Source organism: Podarcis erhardii (assembly GCF_964252035.2).
Source record: "Podarcis erhardii genome assembly, chromosome: 5".
Classification (NCBI taxonomy): Eukaryota; Metazoa; Chordata; class Lepidosauria; order Squamata; family Lacertidae; genus Podarcis; species Podarcis erhardii.
The window spans coordinates 12,325,759-12,353,643 of record NC_138509.1 but is presented as its reverse complement, the minus strand read 5'-3'; the positions used below and the strand labels follow the sequence as shown (position 1 = coordinate 12,353,643).

The window sequence follows — 27,885 nt, the reverse complement described above, 5'->3', positions numbered from 1 at the left end:
TACAGTTCCAACGCAATGACAAAAGAGCTAGCCAAACCCATTGCTGATTAGGATCATTTTATTCATATATATTTTTACATTTGTAACCCACCCTAGTTAGGTTGAAGTCAGGTAATACAAAAATCAACATATTTAAAAATAGATTATATATAATCAAAATATTCCATGTTACAGGGATGGTGGACCTGTGGCCTTTCACATACAATGTTGGACTACAACTCCCATCTTCTTAAACAATTGGCTAGGACTGATGGGGTTGGAAGTATATCCGGAGGACCATTGGTTCCCCACCCATGCTGAAAGAATATCAATCACTTTTTAAGGAACCAGAGAGAAAAGGGGGGACCAATTCATAAACCATGTTACAAACTATTTACAGACTTTTCCATGCCTTCTCTCTAGTTCCTGCCTTAGTAGAATTCAGTAATTACATGTAGGGCAATTTATAGCATTTCTTTGTACATTTCATTACATTGCACTATATCCCCCCATGACTCCATCAGGACTATACATCTTAGTGTGAAAAGCTGGGGCAGCTAACTTTCCAAGAAGTTCCAGCAGGAATGGACAAATATAGCATGGTAATGGCTGACAAGGTCTCGATTAATGAAAAAGAAAGAGGAATTCTGAAGATAATCTGCAGACCTTGATGTTTGTTGCAAAGGGGTGTAAGGCCGCTGATTGACTACAGCAGCTGCAGAACTCTATTAAGAGGGTTGGAGCCACTCAAACCTGGATTTTGAAGAACGATTTAGCAGGTATGTATGAAAATGCCATCCTCAACTGCAAGGTTCTCAGGCAGTGGCATTTAGGAGGTGATCATAAATCCAGGATGGGACAGATGCACACAGATCACACCTGTGAATTCTCCAAGTTCTGTTCACGTACTCAGCTAATTTAGCCAATTCCAATCGAGACTCTGCAAAAGAAAGCAGGACAACAATCAACTGTGCTCCCTTGTAAAAAACAGGGAACAAGAGCAAGATGAGCAAGAGACACAAACTGATAACCGAGGAGACTTCTCAGGTAGTCATTTAACATGGAGGCTGAATGAATGAACTTTATTATGGTCACATACCAGGATAAAAAAACAACAACATATAAATAAAATAGCAGTTAGGATTTTTTTTTAACTGATAAATGTTGGAGCAAATAAGGACAAAGAAACAAGCATAGGATAAAACATCTGAATATAATACAAGATTGAACACGGATAATGGAAGCATAAAAACTGATAATTAAAACAGATAAGAAGTAAAAACAAATAACAACATGCAGGTAAAACAACTGTAAGAGCGTAAGAACTAAAAGACTCGCAGTTAAAACAACTATAAGAGGCTGCAGAGTAGAAGCCTCTGAAATAGAGGACACTCACAGAATTAGAAACTGATGTGCAAATGTGGTTAAAACAGACAATTAAAACAATGTACAACAATAAATTTAGAAACAATGTGCAACAATAAACTATCCCAGGGAGTTGACTCAGAGTCACCCATGGAACCGAGTTTGGGGATTTTCATGCCGGACTATTTTAAGTTGGGTGATGGTCTGCGCCTACAGATTTGTACACAGAATCTGGCGACTATCCAGGAGGCTGCATTCTGACTCCTTCCCATAACACTGCCCCTGGGGCTTGCGAAAGGAAATATAATTTCAGACATTTTGCAGCTTTGTGGAGGAGGGGGTTGCAAATTGGTTGGTTTGTGTTTTAATTAGAGGCCGTTCTTTACCGGAGAGTCAAAAGGTCAGTCCAGAAACCAACAGAACACGACCTGGCCTTTTGGTGACAACATGAAAAAAAGGAGTTGTCACCCTGAAGACAAACCATTAACATGAAAAATGTTAAGAGGGGATAATATAGGAAAACGCCTAATGGAAGTTTTGTGGCACTTTCAAGGGTAGTCTCCACCAGCAAAACCAGAAGGGCTGATAATAAAGGTGTATGATTGGGGTTTATTGAAGTGTTTGACCCCAATTAACCCCATGCTCCAGACTTGGGACTCATTAACAAACCCAGAGTATGCTATGAGTAAAACAAATTGCTCACCCTCCAGAGAGGTAGCTGTGCCTGTCTATGGAAGCAAACACAACTTAGATGCTTGGTCACTTTAAAGACCAACAGGTTTATTATGGGATACATACTAGTCATCATCAATGCATGTCCAAATAAACCTGCTAGTGTTTAAGGTATCTCTGTTGTGGCTGCTTACCCAAAACTGAAATTCAAGTGGTCATGTGTGGAGCCATGCCCCTTTCCAGAACTTGTAGCAAGGGAAGTGATGCCCAACTCACTCTCCCTAAAGGGGGAAATTTCAACACACTGGTTCCTACTAACACTTTCTTTGTGAGCAACTAATGCTGGACTGACACCCCAAGAATCTGCATCTTGCAGCTAAAGTAAAGGTAAAGGGACCCCTGACCATTAGGTCCAGTCGTGACCGACTCTGGGGTTGCGGTGCTCATCTCGCTTTATTGGCCGAGGGAGCCAGCGTACAGCTTCCAGGTCATGTGGCCAGCATGAGTAAGCCGTTTCTGGCGAACCAGAGCACTGCACAGAAATGCTGTTTGCCTTCCCGCAGGAGCGGTACCTATTCATCTACTTGCACTTTGATGTGCTTTCGAACTGCTAGGATGGCAGGAGCAGGGACCGAGCAATGGGAGCTCATCCCGTTACGGGCATTCAAACCGCCGACCTTCTGATCGGCAAGTCCTAGGCTCTGTGGATTAATCCACAGCGCTACCCGCGTCCTAACATTAGCTACTATTAGCTAAAAGTGCTCCACCCATGTTGTAGAAATGCAGTTTCTTATTAGATGAAAGAATTTGGGATTCCCGTTATCTAACACAGTAGCCAACAAGGGCAATACTATAAAAAAGGTCACATTCAAATTCTCTTGAGGTACTTGAATTCAGACATTAACTCCTTGGCAACTGAGCTTGCCTGAACTAAAAGTTCCCCTCCTTAGCCATTTAGCCCTTCTCAGTTTAGAAAGTAATCTAAGGTATTTTATCAGTCTGATGAAAATCACCTGATAAATTTGTCGCCCTCTTGGAAAGCTATCCAAACCAAAACTGAAGAGAGCCGTTAGTGAAATTCAGACGTGGAAGAAAATCGAGTGACACATACATTCCCTTCCATAAATGGACACAGCGCAAAATATACTGAGACAGTTGTGGAGTTGGAGCATGAGTGATATGCTTGGACAGTCTTTGACTAACAGAGGGAAGGAAGGAATGCGTGGACGGGGAGTCATATCTGTTGAGTGCCCTCAAACACAGTGCTGAAATGTGGCTACAGCGAATAGGACGAGCAGTGGAAGATCTGTGTTTTTACCATTCCTGCCCTCCTGCTCCTGTGATAGATCTCTCTGTTCTACCACACAGCCCACTCAACAGATGCCTCTCTTCTTCTTTTTGCTGATTTTCACAAAGTGAAAATGTTAACCTTTTGGAGCAAGCACACTAAGCAAGCAACTTGAGAGTTCTGAGACTTTAAAGATTATTACCAAAATGCTGCAAGCAGGGAAAGGAAATTAACGGCCCCTCTTCTCTCCCAATCCTCAGCCGACAGGACTAAAACTGAAAAGTTATCTGAAATTTCAAGAGGATTCCGAACTCACCCCCAAATTTTACCACCCTCTCACAAAACTGAAAGAGCCACTTCAGCTCAGCTCAAGCTGTATTGAATAAAAGGCTACAGAAGAACTTGTCCCTATCTTCCAGGGGTAGAAGGAAGAAAAGTCTTTGCTGCTCATTTTACAAAAGGTTCTTCTTATTCAAAATCAACGCCAAGTTGAGCCCTCTAGACTTACCATCATGCTGTTACTCTGGTCACGTTTTGCTTCTTGTATAATAGTGCTAAAATTGTCGAGGTAGCTTAGATTTTCTTCTATCAAATGTGCAAACGGTGGCCTGAAAAGGAAAATCAGGATTATCCCAACTGAGTAGACACAGTTTGGTAAATGGCACATTTTATGTAGCATTTTTTGACCAGGAGTAAGCCCTCTCACTTCCTGTCAACCTAGTAGTTCGAAAGCACATCAAAGTGCAAGTAGATAAATAGGTACCGTTCCGGCGGGAAGGTAAACGGCATTTCCGTGTGCTGCTCTGGTTTGCCAGAAACGGCTTAGTCATGCTGGCCACATGACCCGGAAGCTGTACGCCGGCTCCCTCGGCCAGTAAAGCGAGATGAGCACCGCAACCCCAGAGTCGGCCACGACTAGACCTAATGGTCACCCCTTTACTTTCAAGCCCTCTCGCTATTATTCAGTATCATAATTTCAAGTGGAAGTGGAGCGTAACTGGCTAAAATTTAACCATGGCTGTAAAGAGCAAACAAATTGCTAATTTCCATTAGGCTTACACATTCCTAGATGTTTCCATAGAAGAAAGAGGTTGAAGCGCATTTCCTGGTGGTGTCTGTGAGAGCAATGCAGGCACCGAGGATGTAATTGTGCCATCCACGTTGGAACTAACAGGAGATTTAGCAGAACTCTGGGTCTACAAAAAGAGAAGAAGAAAAAAGAATTCCCAGTTTTCAGAACCATAATTTTCAGATTCATCCAATTGTTGACTTTCAGCAAAGTATTCACATCCTAAGTGGTAACTGCAGTTACATATAATACGTTAGTAGTATGCCTATGGTATGCAAGTCTACAGAAATAATACAGTGGTGCCCCGCAAGACGAACGCCTCGCAAGACGGAAAACCCGCTAGACAAAAGAGTTTTCCGTTTTGGAGGCGCTTCGCAAAACGAATTTCCCTATGGGCTTGCTTCGCCAGACGAAAATGTCTTGCGAGTTCCTGCGGTTTTTTTCCCCTCCCCCCCCCTTTTCCTAAGCCCTAAGCCGCTTATCAGCTGATCCGCTAAAAGCCGCTAAACCGCTAATAGCGCTAATCCGCTAAGCTGTCAATGGGCTTGCTTCGCAAGAGGAAAAAACCGCTAGACGAAGAGCCTCACGGAACGGATTAATTTCGTCTTGCGAGGCACCACTGTAGCACAAATCCTAAACAGTTATAAATTTATAATCTCTGAGGCCCAAAGATATGAGGCACATAGGACAATACTATGTAGTATAAAGGAAAGTGCAAATCCATCCATGGTTCCCCCCATACATTGTAATGTCTGAAATTGCATTTTCTCTGTCTAGCTTGCATACAATGCAGCTATGACATTTGAAACACACCTGAAGAGAAAACCAGCACAAATGTTTTTGGCAATTTGCTTGGAGACCAGCTGTCATATTGCCACTAATCCAACAGGCAACAAGCAAATATTTCTTCCTGTAAACCTAGTGGTGAGACCTATACTGCGATTATAACTTCTTTTCCTGGAATAAATCCCATGTCATTTTTTCAACTTCAGCACAATGCACTTCTAGATAGACAGTTATCTGTAACATCATGTTTAATCGGTTGAAAAAGGATGACTTCTAAATGCTTCTGAAATTACGAGGGCAAACGCTTACGCAAGCAATTTTCAGCAAATGCCAGATTTCCCGCTGCCTTTTCGCCTGCATCTGCATCACTGAATTGTCAGCCTCTTTGATATTATTCAGAGCCACTTCAATCTTTGGAAGCAAATCAATAATCTTCTGTTTACTACCCAACAGTTTGCTGTGATGGAAAAAGAAAAGAAAAAAGATGTTGGACATCAATTTTTTTGTCATCTAGACAACAGAAACAAAATGAATATAAGCTTTTTGGAAATTATTGCAGAAAGATACAATATGCATTTCATGTGTTGCCAGGATCCTATGGTTCAGAGCTTCAGAAGCTGCATCGTCAGTACAGTGGTACCTCTGGTTACGTACTTAATTCATTCCAGAGGTCTCGGGTTAAGAACTTTGCTTCAGGATGAGAACAGAAATTGTGCTCCGGCGGCAGGCCCCATTAGCTAAAGCAGTGCTTCAGGTTAAGAACAGTTTCAGGTTAAGAACAGACCTCTGGAACGAATTAAGTACCATATTTTTTGCTCTATAAGACTCACTTTTTCCCTCCTAAAAAGTAAGGGGAAATGTGTGTGCGTCTTATGGAGCGAATGCAGGCTGGGCAGCTATCCCAGAAGCCAGAACAGCAAGAGGGATTGCTGCTTTCACTGCGCAGCGATCCCTCTTGCTGTTCTGGCTTCTGGGATTCAGAATTTTTTTTTTTTTCTTAAACAAGACAGGAAAATTGGTTTCCAGGTGGAGAAATCGAAACTAGAAACAGAATTGTTAGAACCCAATACTAAGAATTTATCAAGAATGTATAATTTGTTGCTGAAGTGGAATACAATAGATGAGACAGTTAAATCAGCCATGATTAAATGGGCACAGGACATTGGTCATGACATCATGTTTGCTGACTGGGAACAGTTATGGACCACTGGTATTAAATTTACGGCATGCAATGCCTTAAGAGAAAATATTATGAAAATGATTTATAGGTGGTACATGACCCCAGTCAAGCTTGCGAAGATTTACCATCTGCCCAATAATAAATGCTGGAAATGTAATGAGACTGAAGGTACCTTCTTTCACCTTTGGTGGACCTGCCCAAAGATTAAAGCCTTTTGGGAAATGATCTATAATGAAATTAAGAAGGTACTTAAATGTACTTTCCATAAGAAACCAGAGGCATTTCTTTTGGGCATGGTCGGCCAATTGGTGTCAAGGAAGGACAAGACTTTTTTTATGTACGCTACTACAGCAGCAAGGATTCTTCTAGCAAAGTATTGGAAGACACAAGAATTACCTACACTGGAAGAATGGCAGACAAAAGTCATTGACTTTATGGGATTGGCAGAAATGACTGGCAGAATCCGTGACCAAGAAAAAGAGACGGTGGAGGAAGACTGGAAGAAATTTAAAGCTTATCTTAAGAACTGTTTTAAAATTGATGAGTGCTAAAATGTCAAGGGAAAGGAAGATGCAGAATTACAGCTGAAACTGTTTGATGAATTAAGATGAAACTGAGAAGGAAAATAAGTTACAATTTAATTGGAGTAAAGGGTTGCTGAAAAACTGTTAAATAAGGATGCAGAAAGGGTGAGGTATGGGGAAGTCCGAGAAAGAAGGCTCATGAAAATGAGGATATGAAATTATACTTGTTTGTATGTTTTTGTTTGTTGATGTTTGTTTGTTATTCTGTTTTAAAATTGGAAAATCAATAAAAAATTATTATAAAAAAAAACAAAACAGAATATTTTTTTTTCTTGCTTTCCTCCTCCAAAAACTAGGTGTGCCTTGTGGTCTGGTGCGTCTTATAGAGCGAAAAATACGGTACTTAACCCGAAGTACCACTGTATTTACAGGAAGCAATTTAAGAAAAACTAAACTAGAAACAGGCCTCTACGTGCCTTTTTGAGACTTATTTGTACACATCTAGCCTCTCTTCCCTTCAAAACTGTAAACAATGTAAACAACTCATTACTGTTAACACTAAGGGACAGAGATAAAAATCAACGAAAAGGTTGACTATAGAGTGGACACATCTTAAACTCAGGGCAGGCCTAACATGCCTCATGGGCTATCAATATATGTTTGCTTAGTCATATATCGGATTGAAATGAAGATGCAGGAATCTGCAGAAAGAGAGATGCACGTTGTACCTAAGATGTTTGAAGAGTTCCTTGAGCACGCGATCTTGAGTGTGAACTGTATGGACTATGATCTTCACCATCTCTGTGCTGTCACTGTAGGAATGATCTGAAAGGGATACCTGTCACGTGATCAGTACAGTGCTCCTCTTAAAAGCCATTTTTTTAAAAAACCCACCAGATCGAAAAACACTGACAAGAAGAAAAACTGATTTACACATTTCCCATTACTAAACACTGGTTAGTTGTTCAGGACAAGTCTGAAATAGCAGGCTTGATAAACATAGCTAGAATATTTTGTAATCAAACAAACTTTCATTTCTAATGGTTGCTTCATGCCTCCCTCTTTTTCTTTTGCAACGAGTTTCACAGACTGTTGTAAACACCATTTAAAAAACTGCAGAAGTGATGTATTTAGGTGGCAAAAAGACGGAAACTCATAATTAATGCTACAGGAATGGGCAGCAGAAAGTCTACATATTCTAAATTCTTACCCTCTAACTGAGATCCGTTAGAAATGATCATATAAACGTTGAAAAGAATGAAAAAAAAATGCAAGGCATGTAAGCAATTCAGTTGCTCACTTCTGCTTTTTCTAATCTGTTAAATTTAACATTCCAGAATGTTCCCAGGCTTGCTTAACATCCTTTGCCGACAACCTCTGTCCAGATCAGCACTCGCCTGCCTTACTGTTCTTTGCAAAACCTCCTATTTAACACAAAGTGTTCTGGAGCCATTTCCATACCTGGGGGCCTTGGTTTTAATTGCTTGTAGAGTTCTATAGCTCTTTGCTCACTGTAAAAAGATAAAAATTGTAAGCACAGTTTCCTCTCTCTCTCTCTCTCTCTTTTTTGCTATCAATTGTGACATTTCCAGAAATGAAATTGGTTTAGCCAATCAATCAATTGGTGTCACAGTGTAAAAGCTTTGAATAAAGGGGAAAAAACATGTATTTTTTTTCACCTGGTAGAAAGTAACGGCAGCTAATTCTCAGCAAGTTATTTTGACTCACTCTTGGGGGTGGGGGGTTGGATCTGTTACGCACACAAAATTTGTGCATTAATCTCCTGTCCTCGTTTTCAAACTTGTTTTTATCCTTCTTTTTGTGTAAGTCACTTTTGGTTTCATTTTTTTGGGGAAATCAACTAATGAACAGTAGGAAACATTTTCATCTTAAGTAAGATCGACGGGCAATTCCTACAGATACAGGTCTATCTGAAAGAACCCAATCTTCTCTCCAGTTTTCATGGTCAAAACTGGCTCTAAATAAATCACAACACAAGATCATCCAGGGCTTTCATTACTATATGACTGCCTAGAAAAATGACAACCAGCCAGTCAATTTTGTGCACCAGGGATCCAGAATGAACCAACTGCTGAAGTCTTGAAACATTTGTGTGAATTCACACAATGTGCAATTGAGACCCAGGACAGGTATCAAAGGAGGGTCAAGAAAATACTGGTTTCATCTATTAGATAGCAACCGTTTCAGGGCGTCATGTGGTTAACCACAATACCCTAGAAAAGTTACACACTTCAGCATAGTGGAAATGGCAATTTTGAACCTGAGTGTTCAAAAGTCAATACAGTGGTACCTCGGGTTACGAACTTAATTCGTTCCGGAGGTCCGTTCTTAGCCCAAAACTGTTCTTAGCCTGAGGCGCACTTTCACTAATGGGGCCTCCCGCTGCTGCCGTGCAATTTCCGTTCCCATCCTGGGGCAAAATTTGTAACTCAAGGTGCTACTTCCAGGTTACCGGAGTTTGTAACCTGAAGCGTTTGTAACCCGAGGTGTTTGTAACCCGAGGCACCACTGTACTCAGGATTCTCATACTTCCAACTCTTAAATTGTTGCCCAATATTCTAAAAACAGATTTAAATATATCTTTGATCTGCAAGATCCAACAAAGTTGTCCTGTTTGCACGAGGACTTCAATTTGCTCTGCAGGGCTGGGGGGAAATCCAGAACATATCTGGAAGGCAGGCAGGGGGAAGTAGGGGTTCCATTGCACAAGTTATACCCACAAACATTAGATATAACGCTGAGCAATTGGCTCAGGATTGCAAAATTTGTGAGAACTAATAATGAACAAAGTCTAGCAGCCATGTATTGTTGAGCAACTGAAAGGGAACATCTTCCTTGCTTTTTAAAATCGCAGGCAAGCAGCAAAACAATTAATGACTTGGCTGCTCATCACACCCAGTTGGTGGACTCAATCCTTGATGGGTTTTCACTGTCCAGAAACTGAACACTTTTTTTTTTTTAGTGCAAGTAGGGATATTTGCTCTATGCCAAAATTATAGTATTATTTTAAGCAATGCTTTTTTCTTAATAAAAATGTTTAGGGGTACTCTCATTCTGACTCAAGAAAATCACCATTTTATAGTTCAAATCGGGAAAAATACAGCAAATGGGCAAAGATTCACAAAATGTTTAGGGGTATGCGTACCCCTGCGTCCCCCCAGAAAAAAAGCCCTGATTTTAAATACATATACTATTATTAGCCATCTAGGCCTTGAAGAGTGGAGAGACTATAAAAAAATCCCCACACTAATACAATGCAAAAGAATAAGATACTAACAAATAATGGAACACCTTAAACTTGTTAGCCTGCAAAAAATTACAAATGCCTATGAGAATAGCTTCTTTTCTTACAGATTCTCCATGAGTTCACCCTGACGTCGTGCATGGGGACTCCTCTGCAGTTCTACAATCTCTGTGTGCAAAGCCATGATCTGCTCATCCAGGTAGCCAATATCTCCAGCCTGAAAACAAGAGAGAATTCTATACACTGGGAAGTATCTCAAGGGAGTTTCTCCTCCCACTTTTGATAGGAAAGTGTGTGCATGTGCACACTGATGGTGGTGATAAGATTCTGCTGTGGTGAGGCAGACTGAAAGCCCTGGTTAATCATTGCACATTTGACAGCATTTTCATCTTCCATACCTGTTCACACTGCAAGGCCTTTTCTTCCATTTCTTTCCAGGCTTTCAGCATCTTTTCCGAGGCTTAAAGAAACGTATCTGGGTTAATTTAAAGCAGCAGCATGCGCTGAAAATAAACAGCCTTTATTTTTAAAAACGTGCACATTTTGAAGTGGTGATGCTGATGAATTTCAAAAATCAGGGAAAATCAGATCCCCTTTTGAAAAACCTTGGCCAACTTATGAGCTCAAGCCTGGACCTGGCTCACAATGGGTTTACCTGCCAGGCTTGGATGGCGACAACTACAAGGCTTTGCTTGTCACCAGCCATTTCTCTCTGCCACTGGCTCCCTACTACTTTATAAGGCGAAATATGCTCTGAATAAGGAGGACTAGGAGAGGGCAGGAGGCAAGCTCCCCTGAATTTGGTCTAGCTGAATTTTGAAAGGTTATAGGAAGTAACGCAGTATTGCAGCCACAGTTGTGGGGTGGGGCATCCTTGTACAGATGGGTCTCTAAAGCAGATCTATCCTATAGTTAGAGCTGGCTTGCCCGTAACGCACCTGTCTCAAGCGGTGGACGTCCCACCACTTCCACAGCAGAGAGGGAGGCATTCTGATGCATAGCACTCCACTTCTCTTCCGTGCTCCCAGGTGAATAAGCCAAGCAGCAACTCTCTGAGGAGCTCCCTGGCTCCCATTGAGTTCAGTGAGAGCTGGGGTGCAGTGGCAGCGGAAGTGGGGAGGGGATCACAGCGGGGCAGGAGGCAGCAATTCCATTTTGCCTTAGGTGGCCAAATGGGACAGGACGCCCCTTCCTATTGCTAATGCGGTCCTGAGCACCAGCTCCTCCAAACACTTACATATCCCGTATGTCATCTGATCACTGTATTTCTCCAAGTCAAGGTGGATGCTCTGCTGAAAGAATTTCAGCTTTGCTTTCAGCTGCTGAGATGCTGACACCATGTTGTTTTTCATCTTGGTTAAATTGGCATTGTACCTAAGAAGACTCAGCCTAGACAAGCCAAACAAAGCAGGTGTTAGCAATTGCTTCATGGTGGGAGAATTTCTATTGTGTCTGCATGGAGCTTTAAGAAGCCCACATCCCGGATGTCAGGTGTGGACTTCAGCTGGCTCCCCCAGGGCTATCTACACAGCCAGCAGGACTCTCCTAAGGTTACACCTCCTTTTCCCAGCCCTTACACTGGCCCTGCTCAGTGCTTTGGACTGGCTGAAATGTGCCCATGAATACCTCTTTCTTGCCCATCACTGTCATGCCCCCAGAAATTGATCCATAAGTGAATATGGGAGTGAGGCTGAAAAAAGTTGTAGGGGTATTCAAAGCATAAGGTCCTCGTCTGTCTCATCTTATTGCTTACTGCTCTGCTTCAGCCCCCCACAAAACCTTATGCCATCAGGAAGCCACTATAATTCTCTTGTTAATGAAGACTCACCATGCCCTGTATCCCATATGGATTTCACAGACACAAAGAAGTAAACTCGACATTTTTTTGGAAAAAACGAAGCTATGATTTTTTGGGTACCCTGAACACACACTTGCCACCCTTTCCCCCGCTGATCTCGGTTACTGAATCGCTGGCTTACATTGCAGCTCTTTGCCCTTGAAACAGCCGGCTGTAATCTTCTTTTAGTCCAATGATGTAATGCACAGCTTCAGCCCATATCTTACGAAGCTGCACAATGGGCAGCTGAATTTTGCTCTCTTGCACTGTGTGAGGGAAAAGGAAGGAAACATAACAGCCATCACTACTGAAAACATTAAGATCTGTACTCTAAAAAGCTACCAGTGCATATTTATTAGAGGCAACCCAGAACCAGAACAGTTATAATGTTTAACTGCCTAAACAAGAGACATTTTCGAATTGCACTTAAAAAGAACACCTGAAATCTAACACACCGCCATATCAAAAGGCAAAACATTGAGATTCAGTTCTACTGATGATTTCGGCTTGTGGGGATGTCTAGGCTGGTCCCTCCACTGGACTGATCAAACTGCACAATAAAATTGCTGTTGTAATGTTTAAAACAAAGATTGGAGTTTCCCATGGGACTCATAAAGCAGGAAATTGTGGGAAAGCAGGAGTAGGGCTCAGCAGCTATGTTGCTCTTCCAGACCTGATTCTTCAAGTACAGGGAATATAGTTTTAATTGCTATGGAAGACTTTCCATCCGTTTCAGACACAAATGGAATATTCCCTTCTACCTTGAAAAAAGCTATCACTACATAGTACAGGGAAGCTTTGATCTTCTTGTTTCTAGACTGCCTTCACTGAGGAGAAAGCTGCCTGAGGTGCTGCTAGCGCAACTCTCAAAGGTACAAAGGAACGAGAAGACTCTCTTCCCACCCACTGAGGGATGAAACAAGAAGGGAAATGACTATCTAGATTTTGGACCAAAAGAAAAGGCTGATGGGGCAAGGATGAGGGTAAAACTCTTGCACATAAATAACAGACCGAGATAAAAAAGAACAAAATCATGGGAGGTCCAAAAATATACGGCACAATTGGTTTGTTCTCGTAAGAATGTCTTATTAATGGTCTTAAGTTCCTCATAAAACTAGGGTGTGATTAGCTGGATTTCAAACATTGTATTTGGCAATTAACGCACACAAAAATGTCTACTATAACAATTAATGCTTCAAAAATCCTAACCAAGGAAATGCAAGGAACGTCACCTCTGAATACACTGCTCTTGCAACTATTATGGGCTGAATTTGTGAAACAACTGACCATTGTGTTCCCCTTACGGTAATGGCATCATGAAATATATTAGTTACACTGAATCACAGCAGATACAGAACAATTAGTCCTCCTAAATAGTATTTTATTACTACTGCTCTGAAGGTTATGTCCCTCCTCATAACAACTAATAATCATGTCTGAACTGCAATATACTTACCAATATAATTTACACAGTCGGACAGACTCCTAGAAGCAAAGGGGCCTTCGTAGATAGTTTTGCTTTTATCAAACAAATAAACCATGTAGCTATCCCAGCCTCTCTGCCAAGGAGAAAAGAGAAACAAACAAGTCAGAAATTCCCACAGAAACCTTGAATAAGCAGCTATAATTCAGAGAACCATGATTACACACTTAAGAAAAAAAACAGAGACGGCCACCCCAGGCACAAGTCAACTGTGCAAAACTACGTGGATTGTGTTAAACTAAATTGTTGTGCAAGCAAAAGTTGCTTCCAGCACAACAAGACCATCCTTGTTCTCCCCCAGCTCACACGCCCCAGACTACTCCCAAATTTGCTCTGGATGGGCAGATTTAGGGCGCACACAGAAGGAAAAGGTTCTGCCCCACAAGGAAAATCCATGTTCTGACAGAACCGACTGTAGGAAGGATTCATGAATTGCAGGGAGTTGAGACTAGATGACCCTCACTGAGTCTCTTCCAACTCTACAATTCTATTATTCTATACTAAATACGACTCTTTGAGTCTGAATAGTCTATATTTTAATTTTTTTTGTCTCAACAGAACCAGAAAACTCATGTATGAACTGAAATAGATACAAGGAGTACAGGGGAAGAGCGGAGGAAGAAGAAGAAGAGAAGAGTTTGGATTTGATATCCCGCTTTATCACTACCCAAAGGAGTCTCAAAGCGGCTAACATTCTCCTTTCCCTTCCTCCCCCACAACAAACACTCTGTGAGGCGAGTGGGGCTGAGAGACTTCAGAGAAGTGTGACTGGCCCAAGGTCACCCAGCAGCTGCATGTGGAGGAGCGGAGACGCGAACCCGGTTCCCCAGATTACAAGTCTACCGCTCTTAACCACTACACCACAGAAACTTCACCCTTAACTGTAGGCAAATAAAAGGCTGTGCTCTGGTGCAAATACTGGAATATATTCCCGTTTACTGGAATGAAAAAGGGAAACTTACTACGCCATCAATAACACACTGAGAGGCTGGCTTCCGAGGGTCTAGGCAAATTCCCATCTCAAGCAAAAGCTCTTGGTTCCCTGTGCTGATCCCAGTCTCCGACTCAATGCGAGACTGGAGAGAATGGAGACTTTCCTCAGGGAGCAATGAAAAAGACAGGATCTTGGCAGACGTCATATTTAAGATGTGAACTATCTGAAAAGGAAAGAAAGGCACACATGCTCAACCCCAAACCAGCAGTAATTTAGTCATAGAAAACCAAAAGGAAAACCAACTCTTTGCCCCCCAAAAAGAAGATGATTATATACACATACATAAAAATGCCTATGTATGTTATATCACTCTTAGCAGAAATCCCTCTAAGCAGAATTCAGGAGTTTGTCTCTACCTAACGTTGCTAAGAAGTTGATTTAAAAAATATTTATTATGTAAGCCTCCAGTATTAACATTATTTAAATAAAAGTTTGGGTTAACAGTGCCTTCCCCTGAAGACCTAACAGCCTTTCTTCTCCCCCCAACTCCCACAGGCTTGCTTCTACAAATTGCCAATGGTATTTTCTATCCTTTAGACCAGGGCTGGGGAACCTTCAACCCATGGACCAAATTTGGCACAGGTTCAGGTTCCAATTTGGCCCATTAGGCAGTTTCCCTCAAACCACACCCACCTGCCCTGCACCTAATGTTGTATGTGAAACCAGGTGTGAGGTAGGGAGAGCCATGGCTGGATTGGAGTGTGACAGTTTCCTGTTCGGAACTTGACAATGCAACTGAGCGCTGCAGAAAGCAGCAGGCCTGAGGTCACTGCCCATCAGTTGACAGGCAGCGACTCCAAGCCTGCTGATCAGCACTAAGTCCTGCGTGATACTTGGAAGTCCTTATTACCATCACCTGATGACATTGTGATGACAGATGAGTGGCTATATTTGGTCTGCTAGCAGTAGATGAGATAAGGAGGGCTGACCCACTGGCCAGATCGGGTTTCCCCACCCCTCCATAGCCAAAGGAGAGCGTTCTGCCACAGCACTGCAAAAATTGTGTTATGAGATTTCAGAGAACAAATGAAGGTAGCTTACTAGCTTCTGTAATGGTAATGCATTTAAACAACCTCTTTTTAATCCGGGCATGCCGTATCAGAACTTACCTTCAAACCCAGTATTTGATCCATTAATTGGAAACATCTCAAATTACCAGTTTCTGGGTCTGGACCACCCCCTCTCTGCTGTGGATCCCAATTTAGCATCAGTTGCAGCCAGCTCTCCATCATTTCTACAATTATACTAAGCCAAAAACAAAAGCACAGTAGACAATGGTTAAGAACTGTCACCCATGAACAAAGTTTATTGAAAGATCTTACTTACTAGATACTTACTAGTGTAAGCATATAATGTACATTATGAACACAAGGATGCCAGAACCAGTAAGAGGAGGAGGGGATAGACATTTGTGTAAGATTAATAAACCACAGAACAGCTTTGACATGGATATATTTCCCATACATAAACCAACAAAATTGACTGATATGGGCACAGTATCCTCCATGACATTAATCTGGAAAAGAACATCAGATTTGTATCTAGCCAGTTTAGTTTTCTTTTTTTCGAAATTCTCTTGCATATGCCACACTTCTTTAGTTTTTCCATTCTCAGCTTTGCTCCCAAGGTTCATCTGAGTTCCTAACGACATTAACAAGGAAGATAGGTGTACAAAAGGTTTAAATAGTCTTAAAACTATCTTTCTTTGCTCATTCACCTATTTACACCCAAACAAAATACCCATTAATTTCTGCCAAAACATGAGAGAGAAAACATGGAACACAGCAGTCAGAGTGGTTCAAGACCTCTGTGGTCGGTTTCTGATTCCCTGCAGCCCAGAAAGAAATAAGAGATGCCAGAGAATGAAAGACCATCAAAAGCATTACTTGCCTACACAGGGAAGAAAGCTTTGCAAAGTGAGATTTCCAGTGAAGCTATGCTTTAAAAAGGCATCCCTCTGTGTGTGCATAAGTGAGGGAAATGTTGTAAAAAGTGTAGATGTAAGCGCGAGAGAGAGAGAGAGAGAGAGAAAGGCAGGAGGAGTTTGTGGTGGTAATGAACTGAAAATAATTAACACTATTTCTTTTACAGTCAAAGAAAAAAAATAGTGGGGTTATTTTAGTTTCACCCACTGCCAGCATGTGACCACCCCCCAACAAATTCTCTCTGAGGGAATATATCCCCTTCAGGGAAGAAAGGTTGCTCATTCTTACTCCAGAGCTTCAAAAGACAACTATCATTTTAGATGAGGCATGCTACCTGTAACCAGTGCTTTTTTTCTTAAAAAATGTTTAGGAATACTCTCATTTTCCTACTCATAATGAAATACTGCCCCTCAATGAGGCCAAACTTAAGATTCACAGAATGTTTAGGGGTATACATACCCCCGAGTCCCCCGAGAAAAAAGCACTGCTTGTAACTATCAGAGAAAAGCAAGCTAGAATGTATTTGGACCAGAATATACTTTGGTAAAAGATTATACCTTAGAACCTCCACCTGATACTGTATTAAGAAAAAAGAGCGGCTGAACAGATTTGCACTGCAGAATTCTAGCAATTTAAAGGAAAGCAGGGGATTTAATGTTACCTGCAGAGGCTGTTGGGATTTGGCAGATGAGGACTGAATCTAACTTCCCCAGTCATCTCTTCCCACGCAAAAATGTATTTCGGATCTTTCTTCTTGATTTTATCATGCCTGTAGAAAAACAGTGAATGAAGGATTGAAAAATAACTGACCAATCAACACACTGTGAAAGAGATTACAGTAATCCCTTATCTTATGTGGAGGGTTCAGTTCCAAGGGTTACGTGTACAAACAAAAATTGTGTATGGATAGCCAAAAGCTTGGAGCCACCCCAAGGGCGATCATGTGCTATCAGACAGAAAGACAACCACAATTTACTTGCTAGCTCATCAGGGGCTATGCCTCCTCCCTCTGGTGAGAAAAATACCCAGCATCCCCTTTCCCTGACCCTCTTATGCAAACTCGAGAGAAAACAATGGCAAGAGTTTTTCCTGCTCTTTCTTATTCTATCCGTACCTTAGTGTATGTGAGATAAGACTCCTCTCTCCCCCCCCCCCAAGTCTTTTGCATTTGCTAGGACCTCCCCAACCTTTTCAAATGGGAGAAATTCATTCTGCTGCCTTTAATCCTCTTCATATCTCAGAGGGAAGAAGATTATGACAGTCACAAAAGAGGCTGGCTAGTAAGCCAAGTCAATACGTATGAATCCATCACCAGTGATATCCTTGGCTGAATCAATAGGTACTTGTGACACCCACACAGCCACATTCAACACAGCACGCATAATTGCTTCCTTGGAGTGGCAATGACTCCTTCATTTTCTAAGGAACAGAATTGCTTTCCTGCAATATTTAGCAGGTGCAACATGAGCTGGTGCAAGTGCATTTAGATCACCAGTAACTGCTCTCCACAAAACGACACCCTGGAAAGCTCTTGACCAGCTGAAGGTATCATGCCAGATAAGTGAGGGACTTATTTGGGGAAGGAATATTCACAAGGAAAACCCTTTTCATTTCCTCTTGTCTTCAAGATGGGTGGTCTCTTTCCAAGTAGTTCACTTCCAAAAGAGGGGCTTCCCAGTTATATGCAACACTGACATGATTTTACTCTATTAGCTCTTCTCAGGTGGACAGGAAAGGCAAGCAATTGTCCAGTAGCCCGTTAGTTTGAGAAACAAAACTCTTACCAGGTAAAAGGCTGCTGGTTATGTAAAAATGGTCTAAATCCTGCAATGCTCTCAAAGACAACAGTTCCAAAGCTCCAGAAGTCTACAGAAGTTGTATATGGCTTATTATCAAAGAGTTCTGGTGCCTTAAAAAAAAGTAAACAAGAAGCAATAACAATGGCAATAATATTTTTTATGATTTATACCCTGCCCATCTGACTGGGTTGCCCCTGCCACTCTGGGTGGCTTCCAACATAATACAGTGGTGCCCCGCAAGACGAATGCCTCGCAAGATGGAAAACCCGCTAGATGAAAGGGTTTTCCGTTTTGGAGGCGCTTCGCAAAACGAATTTCCTATGGGCTTGCTTCGCAAGACAAAAATGTCTTACGAGTTCCTGTGGGGTTTTTTTTCCCCTTTCCCCCCCCCCCTTCTAAGCCGCTTACCCGCTTATCCGATAAGCCGCTAAAAGCCGCTAAAAGCCGCTAAAAGCTGCTAATAGCGCTAATCCGCTAAGCCGTCAATGGGCTTGCTTCGCAAGACGAAAAAACTGCTAGACGAAGAGACCCGCGGAACGGATAAAAATACAGCGAGACATCAAACGTTAAAAACTTCCCAATACAAAAAAATTATGAAGAACACTGCAAGTATTTTGCTAAAATTCTATAGTTAAGGGATGGAATGTATAATGCATAGAAATAAAAAGGGGGGCAGTTTTTGCTGCAGTGAACTACATCTTTAAAAGTCTTACCAAATACTGTAAGGTCCCAACAAAAGAGGTGCATAAGCTTCCTTGATCCAGATCCTTGGCATATCCCAAGTCTATTATTTTGTGAATTATCTGGAAATGAAATCAAATACAGTATATTCTTCATTTATGCTACTTGACCTTTCTGCTGCTTTCAACATCAAATCAAACATCTTCACCCATGTCAGTTTTAGGAGCTCTGCAATTTGCTCAGTTAAATTAAATTTATTAACAAAATGCCTCAGCCACTTTTCAACTACTGGTACCAAAGTGACATACAGACCCATTTTCTTGTCTCCCCATCCTTCATGTTTCTTTACAAACTTCTTTGTCCCTCTTACTTCTCCTCCAAGTTTTTGGATCGTTCCTTTCCTCTCCACACTTTAGGAAATTCTACCTTGGCCCCAAGCAGCCTCAAGAATGGCAAGCCATCTCTTTTTACTTTCCCTTACTTTTAATTTTGCCAGCTGTCTTTTGACATCTGAATATCACCTTAAACTCTTGTGTGACAGAATCGCAATTCTCACCCAAGTCTTCTTAGGTACTTTATTCTGTTTTACTGGTGTTTGTTAACTACCTCTCATAGCCTGCAGCTTAAGGTTCATATTTCTCTCTCTCTTTGGTTTTTAAGAACAGGTTCATATTTGATTCCTTTTTTTCCTTGCTTCTCACTGTGAATCTGTGGTTAAAACCAACACCCACTGACTATGGAAAACTCACCCATGCCTAGATACCCATAGCACAAAGACTTCACATTTACTAAAGATATTTACAAGGAGGGGAATTTGTGTTTTTACAATTAATGTCATTTCTTTTATACTGTAATCTTTAAACTAGTCTTTGCCATCTCCATGCTGACTTCTGATCTTCCATTCTGAAGTCTACAACCAGAACAGTCTGATTAGTTGCTTTAGCAGGACTCAATGACGTAAACTAACAGTCATTACTATAACTATATAACTATATATATAACTATATAACTATATAACTATCCATACTACTCTTGCCCCAGAATCTCACCAACCTGAAATCATTACTGAACTGTAATCTGCTGTCTAGCTCAATTTATTCAGTTTTAAACATAATCCTCCCTTGTATTGGATTGCATCACTTAAGAGCAATAAACTACTTCCTTCCTTCCTTCCCTCCCTCCCTCCTCCACACGGGCAAGGCAGGGAACATCCACACACCACCTCCTCAACCATTTGATTCAACTGCCACAGAGGGCCGTAACAGCACATAGCCCCAGAGAATTGCACAAAGTGAAACAAATGGCATTGCAGTAGAAAGATGAGGAACCTACCAGGGTTACTAGCACTAGGAAAATTTGAAAATTTACTCCCCACAAAGATGACAGTCAAGAGACTCTGTTCACATGTACCCAGTGCTGTGGAAGCTGGCTCAAGGTGCAATGCCAAGTCATGGAGAAGCATGAACGAATTCTGCACATAGGGCAAGACCAACCTCATAGGTGTTCCCACCTGATTAGCACACTCCCATTGAGGTGCCAATCTGGGGAGAAAGGGGGGATCTGATCACAGGAAAGCACTTCCCTCATTGCGCCTGTGTGCAGAAAGCCAAAGTACGAGTAAATTCCATCCGATTCACCTCAAGGAGAACTTTACTATAGCTTATCTGGCACAGCCTAAGCAGAGCGTAGGGGGTTCTGCAGCAGACAGCTCAGATCTTACAACTCTTTTGTTTCTATCCTTGAGGTTCCCCGGTAGAACTGGTACTCACTTCAACGTCTTATCCCATTCCCTCCTCTGCAGAAGATGGTCAAAAAGAATCAAGGTGGTCCCAATAGTCCCAGCAAATTCCCTGCCTCTCATTAGTTTGCTTCAAACTCCACCCCCTCCGCAACACAACAGCTGAATAATGACTAAGTAGACCCATAGCAGAGCTATGCAAGCTTTCCCTTTATCCTCCACATCACTGACACTACTAAAGGATTCCAGTCAGAATATTGAAACTATACACCAGATTTTGCAGCTGATGGCTGAAAAGTAGGCCACAGATGTACTTCTTATTGCATCCAAGCAAAATTAATATTTCTAGATAATCCGCTGAGATCATCCAAGGCATGTCACTTACTTTTCCACCTTCTTCCTGAAGAACAATATTCTCAGGTTTTAGGTCCCTGTGTATTATTCTGTTTTCATGCAAGTACTGGATACCATAACCTAGAAGTCCAATACGTTTTGGAAGGGGAGGGGGATGTTAAGGAGAAAAATACCTTTTAGAGAAATTTACATCCAGTCTTTCTTTGACTATCTATGAAGTATATAAACAGCAGAATATAGATGGAGGTACAGGAGGATGAAATTACTCTAGCCGAGTGTGCATTTTTTCAGTTCTACTCTACCAGCCAGCTTTGAATACACCACCTGACAAGGGTTCTAGTAGTAGCGGATCATTTAGATCATTTGTATTTCTGTGCTGAAACTGTCTAACATGTGAATGAGATTGTTGTTGCTTGTTTTTTGGGGGAGAGGCATTACATGAATCCTCAAGATAAGAAATGGATTTTAATGCAATTTTAGCCCTCCTCACATACTAGCCATACCAAAGGGTTCCATATGTAAAATGCACAGTGGGGTTCCATTACCCTGCCCCCCCACATACAATATATGTGTTGTACATAGGTTTCTGAGTAGAGGCATCTATATGAAATGCAGGGCTGTCAGGGAAGGGCAGGGCAGGGACCTACATGACATAGATGTCAGGGCCAACAGTGTTATATTTATTCTTATTCTGTGAATTGCATTGAGTGCTGCTTAACACTGACAGAAAGTATTACAAAATCCAAATGCCTAATACAGGGGACTCTGAACAACATCACAGGCTGGGGGATTTTAGCATGCCGCTCTTCACATTTTGAGCATCCCACATTTGTTAATATTCTGCGCAATTTTAATCACCAATTGTGAAATACTGGAAGCACTCAGCATTTTGTGACTGGTTTTATTTCATATTGGTGTTTCATGTACTGCTGTATTCTTATTCTCCTGCATTTTATGGTTTAGCTCTAAATGTTGAGTTGTTTCAATATGGTGCTTATTATACAGTAATATTTTTGTATGAACTGGATTTTTGTCCTATTTTTTCTTCTTTAAGTTCTTTGTTGTTGTTTCAGTTTTCTATACACTGCTTAGAGATATTTTCTTATATATTAAGTGGTATACAAATGGTGTAAATAAAACATAAAACAAAGCATGTATAGTTTTTATGCAACTTATGATGTGTATTGAAGTTTTTGGAGGTGGAAATGTTGTTATTCTAGTGTCAATGTCAATTTTCTCCTGTTTTGAACAGAATGGCAACCTCCCTAAATTATCAGGTCGCTAGCCTGGGAATACTCCTTGATTCAGCCTTATTATTTGTTATATTTATTAGAAACTCCCCACCCTGAAAAGTGAAAGCAACTTACAGAAGTCAGCATTAAAAACAAGGATAAAACATCCTAAAATATGTAAGTAATACAGAAAAACAGACCCAGCTGAACCCCACCCCAGTAAAAGATGAGCAGAAAATTAAGGTCTAAAGGCCCGGGTGAATCAAAAGGCTTTTGGCTGCTCCCTACAAATAAAGACTGCATCAGGCACCACTCTCTGGGGACAACATGCTCTCTGTTAGAGAGCCACCACAGAGAACATTGGTTCTCATATCACCACCCTCTGTTCCTCTCTCAGAAAAGGCACATGGAGAAGAACCTCAGATGATGAGTGCAGAGTCCGGCTTCATGTGGAAAGAGGCAGTCCTTGATGTACTGGGGTTCTGACTGGCAAAAGGCTTTATAGGTCAAAACCAGCACTTTGAATTGGGCTCGGAAGCCAATGCAACCATGCTAGGATTGGTGTTATGTGCTCAAACCATTCCACCCTGGTGAACAACCTGGCCAATTGTGCACCAGCTGCAGTTTCCAATTTGTCTTCAAAGGCAGCCTTATGTATAATGCATTGCAGTAAACAGCAAACCTCGAGGTCAAGTGTCCTCAGTGGTGTGGAGTACTTTTTCCCATCTTAGGCTAGTAAAGCAGCTGTACTCTGTCCCAGACAGTTATAATCTGGTAAGATTGATATATGCTCAGGTTAGGCTACTGCAGCAAGTGAGTTAGGCCTGTTAGGGAGTATCAGACCTAGATGGATGAAACAGGAAGCCTAGACATCTTGGTTTCTTTATTCTACTCAGGGAGGAGCACACAGAATGACTGGGCAGTATGCACCAATACGTAATAAGGAATAAAGTCTGGTTTGTTGTTACACGTGAATGTGGTCAATGACAGAACACTATAGTTAGGGGTATCATGTCTGAATCCTAAACTGAGATCAGAATCTAAGGTAAAAATCTGTTTTCATTTTAGAATTCATATTTCTAGTCATCATTTGAAAGCGCATGGCCCGCATTTCCTGAATTGCCAAAATGGAAGGAGTGTTGGGGCACACGTTAAAAGGAAAGCTCTCTCTGTCCCTCCTAATGACAGCTAGGTTCTACTTCCATCATTTGGTGTGCCTCCTCCAGTTCAGTATGCACCATCATTCTAACTGGTGACAAATATTTTTCCGATCTATTGAATCCAAAATAATTTTACATTCAAACAGTGCTATCAGAATCAATTAGGCAAGCTAAGGAAGGTCATATGAGGTCATGAGTACTTTGAGGTTTTTTACAAACAAGTGGTATATAAAGTTTATGAAATAAAATAAACAAACAAATGCTAAAATTAAAGGGATTTGTGCATCCTAAGTTTCAAGGCAAAATTAGCAGTCTGAGAACCACAAAGGCTTGTCGCAAATGCACAAAAGGGAACAGCTGACTTACCGATGTCGCTAAGAAGAGAAAGGATTTGACTCTCTTTAAGGCCGCAACAATTTTCCGGTAAGTTCAACAGCTACAAGGAAGGATAAAAGGTTGACATTTGATATACAGTTCAGCCATCAATATACTGTACATCCTTCTAAGAACGAAAGAATTTATGAGCAAGCAATTGCTTGGAGAACACAAAACTTATATGAAAGAAGCCTCTGTATATACTTAAAAGTGAGGATCTACTTCAGCAATCTGCCATATTGTCTACAAACATCTTTAAAGCAGAAAACCATCCTATACAGTTGTTACGTTTAAAATGGAGGGGCACTACTTATTTCTTTAATATACTTATATACCTTTCTGCCTGGTAACAGGCCTTCAGGGTAGTTTAGAATAAAATAAAAGGCTAAAGGAAAAGTAGTATCTGAGGGTGTTCTGGTCTACCTAAACCAAGGATGGGGAACCTTTTCTGGTCAACAGGTCAGAGAGTTATCTTCCCACCCTTGGTGGCCAAACCTGACTCACTGTGATGTCAGATGGTGCCCGAGGCTCTCAAAAGTATCATTTGCTTTTGAGAGAAAAAAGTGTGGCCTTGCTTTGGTCCCATCCATCACAGGTTCCAGCCCCACCAAACACTGGTATGCAGCCCTCAGGGAATACAACATAAAAAGGTTGCCTGAACTTGAACGAAGGGGTACCATTTGTTTCCCTTATTCCATCTAGTTTGACAGTTGCACACTTACTTCTTCCATGTTCCCTAAGCCTGGCATGCAGCACAAGTCCAAAATAAGGTTGTCAGGAAAGTCAGTCACCTCAGGATATAATAACAGCACATCACCCTTCTCCAATACTGCGCCCAGCTATAGTCTCAAACCCAAAATCTAAACGGCATCAGTAGTCAAAGAAACAGGCCGTACCTTTCTGAGATCTCCTTTGCAGCAATATTCCATAGCCAAAAGTGGGACGTCATTGACAAGGAAATTCATCTCGTCAGGCACTTCACAGGCTTTTACAATATTGGGATGGTTCAGCCTAAATAAACGAAGGAAAGAAATTGGAAGTATTCTGAAAATGCATGCTACTACAGACAATCCTTCTGAATTTCATGAAGCGGCACAGTATCAAACATTTTGTTTTGAAAACTGGGATAGATAAAACCAAACTTAGCTTAATCAAGCCTATACTGTTTGAAAAATAAGATGGGAATTCTGAGAAGCAGCACAGCAGGTGCAGCGGCAAGCCTTCCAACGGAAGATGCTGCTACAGGGTCGAGTGGTGACTCTCAAAGAACAGCAACTGTATGGCTGATATGCCTTCTGCTTCCAAACAAGCCTCTTGGAACACAGCGGCAGCCATTACAACATCCCTCTACCCACCAGGCAGAAAGAAGAATTCAGAAGGGGACACTAAAATAATAATGAAGAAGCAGCAAAACTTCAAAATGGGTGCTGAGATGTGCAAAACCGGAACCATCAAATGCCAAACGCATTTCAGATACACCTTCCTCAGGGGCAAAATATGACTGGTTACGATTGTCTACAACTAGCAGGAGAATCTCCTTCCTTCAGCCTTTCGTCTTCACAACCCCATGGCTGTGTCTGTATGTGGTTGTATCCTGGATAGGAGAGATAGAGATTGGTTTTGTCTCTCCACCAATGGATTCCAAGTTTAGCAGATATCTTGGCACAAATAAGATCCATTGAAACTGCTTTCAGCGGGACCCACCAGCAAAGATCCAACCTTTGGGTTTATGGTGACAGAAATACAACCATTGAATCATAGAACTGTAGAGTTGGAGGGGACCCAATGGATCCTCTAATCCAACCCCCTGCAATGCAGGAATCTCAGCCAGATCATACATGACAGATGGCCATCCAACCTTTGCTTAAAAACCTCCAAAGATGGACCTACTTTTTCATGATCTGGATCTCATGGCACCACCGATCTTTGTTTTTCACACTTAGTTCCAAGCGACATGACTTGATTGCTATCTTCGTACCCAGATCCTACAATTGACAGGAGAGAAACCACAAGAGAGGGTTAAAATGTATTACCACAGCAGCATATTCCACATCTAGAAAGAGCTGTCCAGGCATTTTTAGGACTATAGCTATTCCCTTCTGGGACACACCAGCTGCCCTTGCTTTCGTTTTAAGCCCCTTTTTGTGGAAAATTAAGGGAAAGCATCAAAGAGGTATCCTACTGAACTTCTTTTCTTTAAGGTGATAAACAAAATAAACTGAAGATGAAAACATACAGAAATGTTCCCGAATGTCAAAGCAGGTTTGAAAGCAGCATAAAGCTGAACAATATGTATTGTTAATGTATCATTCGGAAACATTAACAAAAAGACCCAAACCCCACCCATTTCCCCATAAATCTGTTAGGCTGATTTATAAGTGTATCCTTTTGCAATAAATTAGGTTAATCTCAGTTACCTCTTTAAGGTTTATTACACTTTTTAAGTGTGTTTGTGGGAGGGGAATCATTGGTTTGTTTGTTTTGGTTTTATGTATTCTGCATTAACGCTTTGTATTTTTCTGTTGTGAACTGCCCTGGGATCTTCAGGGAAAGGGCAGTATACAATTTTAATAAACTATATATAGATTATCAAACGTTAATTATTACTTTTTTGCATTATTTTGTGAAATTTGGCATGCTGCTCGATTGCCGAAGAAAAAAAAAAGGGGGGGAGGGAAAGCCACCTCCTTCAAAGCAGTTTTAGGAAAAATGACAAAGCAGGGCATTTAGCTGAAATGCCACGGGTAAACTTAAAACCTCTTGCATTGGCTGGGGGGTGTCGGCTGGCTTCTTCGAAAGCAGGCGCCTTGTTTTCTCAACTGGGCAGGAAGATGGTGATCTGAAGGTGGGGGATATTTTACTTTACTTCTTCTTTCCCCCTTTCATCCCATTTTATCTTTTAGATCTCACCACCTCAACATTTCGAATTTTTAAATTATTATATCATTTTTGTGTCTTTTCTTTTCTTTTCTTTCTTTTTAGTATCTACTTCTCCATCCCCTCCTTCACCCCTTTTTTCTATTTACTTACTATTATGGTTCCCCCCCCCCCGCCTTCCCTTCTCTGAATAAACAAACAAATAAGAATACTATATATCTATAGACATAGTGGGGGCGGGTTAGTGGGTTGCTATTTTGATTGTGTGTGTGTGTGTGTGTATATATATATAGATAGATAGATAGATTTTGTTCTGTGAACTGCCCTGAGACTTCCGGATATTGGGTGGAATATAAATTTAATAAACAAACAACAACAACAACAGACCACCACTATCACCACAATAATATAAGACCACAGCGCAGGGCCGGATTTAGGTTTGATGAGGCCCTGAGCAACTGAAGGTAATGGGGCCCTTTATATGTCCAGCTGTCCTTTGTCAACAACAACTTGTCATCACTGTTTTTCTTGTTGAACATATGCTATATGGCAATTTACGGACCTAATAGGTATCTTCAAGCCATTTGCACATAACAAATAGGAGCCTACACAGCACCAAACACTGTTGCTTTGTGTAGGTTTTATTAGTTTTTCATCTAATCTTTTGGAAATGTACACCCCCAAGAGAGTGGGGCCCTAAGCTATAGCTTGTTTAGCTGATACATCCGTAAACCCAGCACTGCCACAGCGCAGGGAAGGCGCATGCGCGCCTTGCTATCAAGAGGCGGGGAGTTCCGAAGGCCACGAAAGGGCCGAGTTGCTTCGCGTTCAGCCCCCCCTGTCCTCCCCCGCCTCCTGAGGCGGCTCCCGACCTCCCCCCCCCCGCTCGCCCGCCCGCCCCCGCGAACCCACCCGGTGCTGGTAGAGCGAGACGTTGCCGAAGCCGCCGGTGCCGAGCCGCTCCCGCATCTCCCAGGGCTCGCAGGCGGCGCTGCCGGGCGGACCCCCGCGGAGGGACGGCGGCCTCTCCATCCTCCCTCCCTCCCTCCCTCCCTCCGCGCGGCCTGCGCCGCCCCCTCACTCCCGCCGCTCGCCTCACAGCCGAGGCCGCGCCAGCTCTCGCGAGACTTGAGGGCAGGCCCAGAGGCCGCCGCCACCGCGCCGGATCGTGGGCGGAGGGAGGGAGGGAGGGAGGGAAGCGCTCCCTGGAGACCTGGGGAGGGGAGGGGCAAGGGGCGGAGCTTGGCTTCTCCTCTCCCTTTCCACCAATGAGCGCTCTCTCTCTCGCGCGCGCTCTCTCTC

General features: G+C 42.0%; 1 protein-coding gene across 1 annotated transcript; it reads right to left on the bottom strand.

The window, feature by feature from the left end:
* Positions 1-40: 40 nt before the first annotated feature.
* On the bottom strand, positions 41-27,650 carry CHUK (component of inhibitor of nuclear factor kappa B kinase complex). Its single transcript, XM_081864283.1, has 21 exons — positions 27,496-27,650; positions 25,597-25,691; positions 24,603-24,717; positions 23,698-23,767; positions 20,971-21,059; positions 18,880-18,969; positions 18,152-18,276; positions 17,029-17,136; positions 15,552-15,687; positions 14,411-14,605; positions 13,422-13,524; positions 12,108-12,231; positions 11,366-11,517; positions 10,527-10,588; positions 10,236-10,345; positions 8,325-8,374; positions 7,592-7,688; positions 5,469-5,616; positions 4,364-4,500; positions 3,813-3,912; positions 41-919 (listed from the first exon to the last, which is right to left on the bottom strand). Exons 1-21 carry the CDS (start codon positions 27,613-27,615, stop codon positions 893-895), a joined length of 2,253 nt encoding a protein of 750 aa, XP_081720409.1. The 5' UTR covers positions 27,616-27,650; the 3' UTR covers positions 41-892.
* Positions 27,651-27,885: the final 235 nt, after the last annotated feature.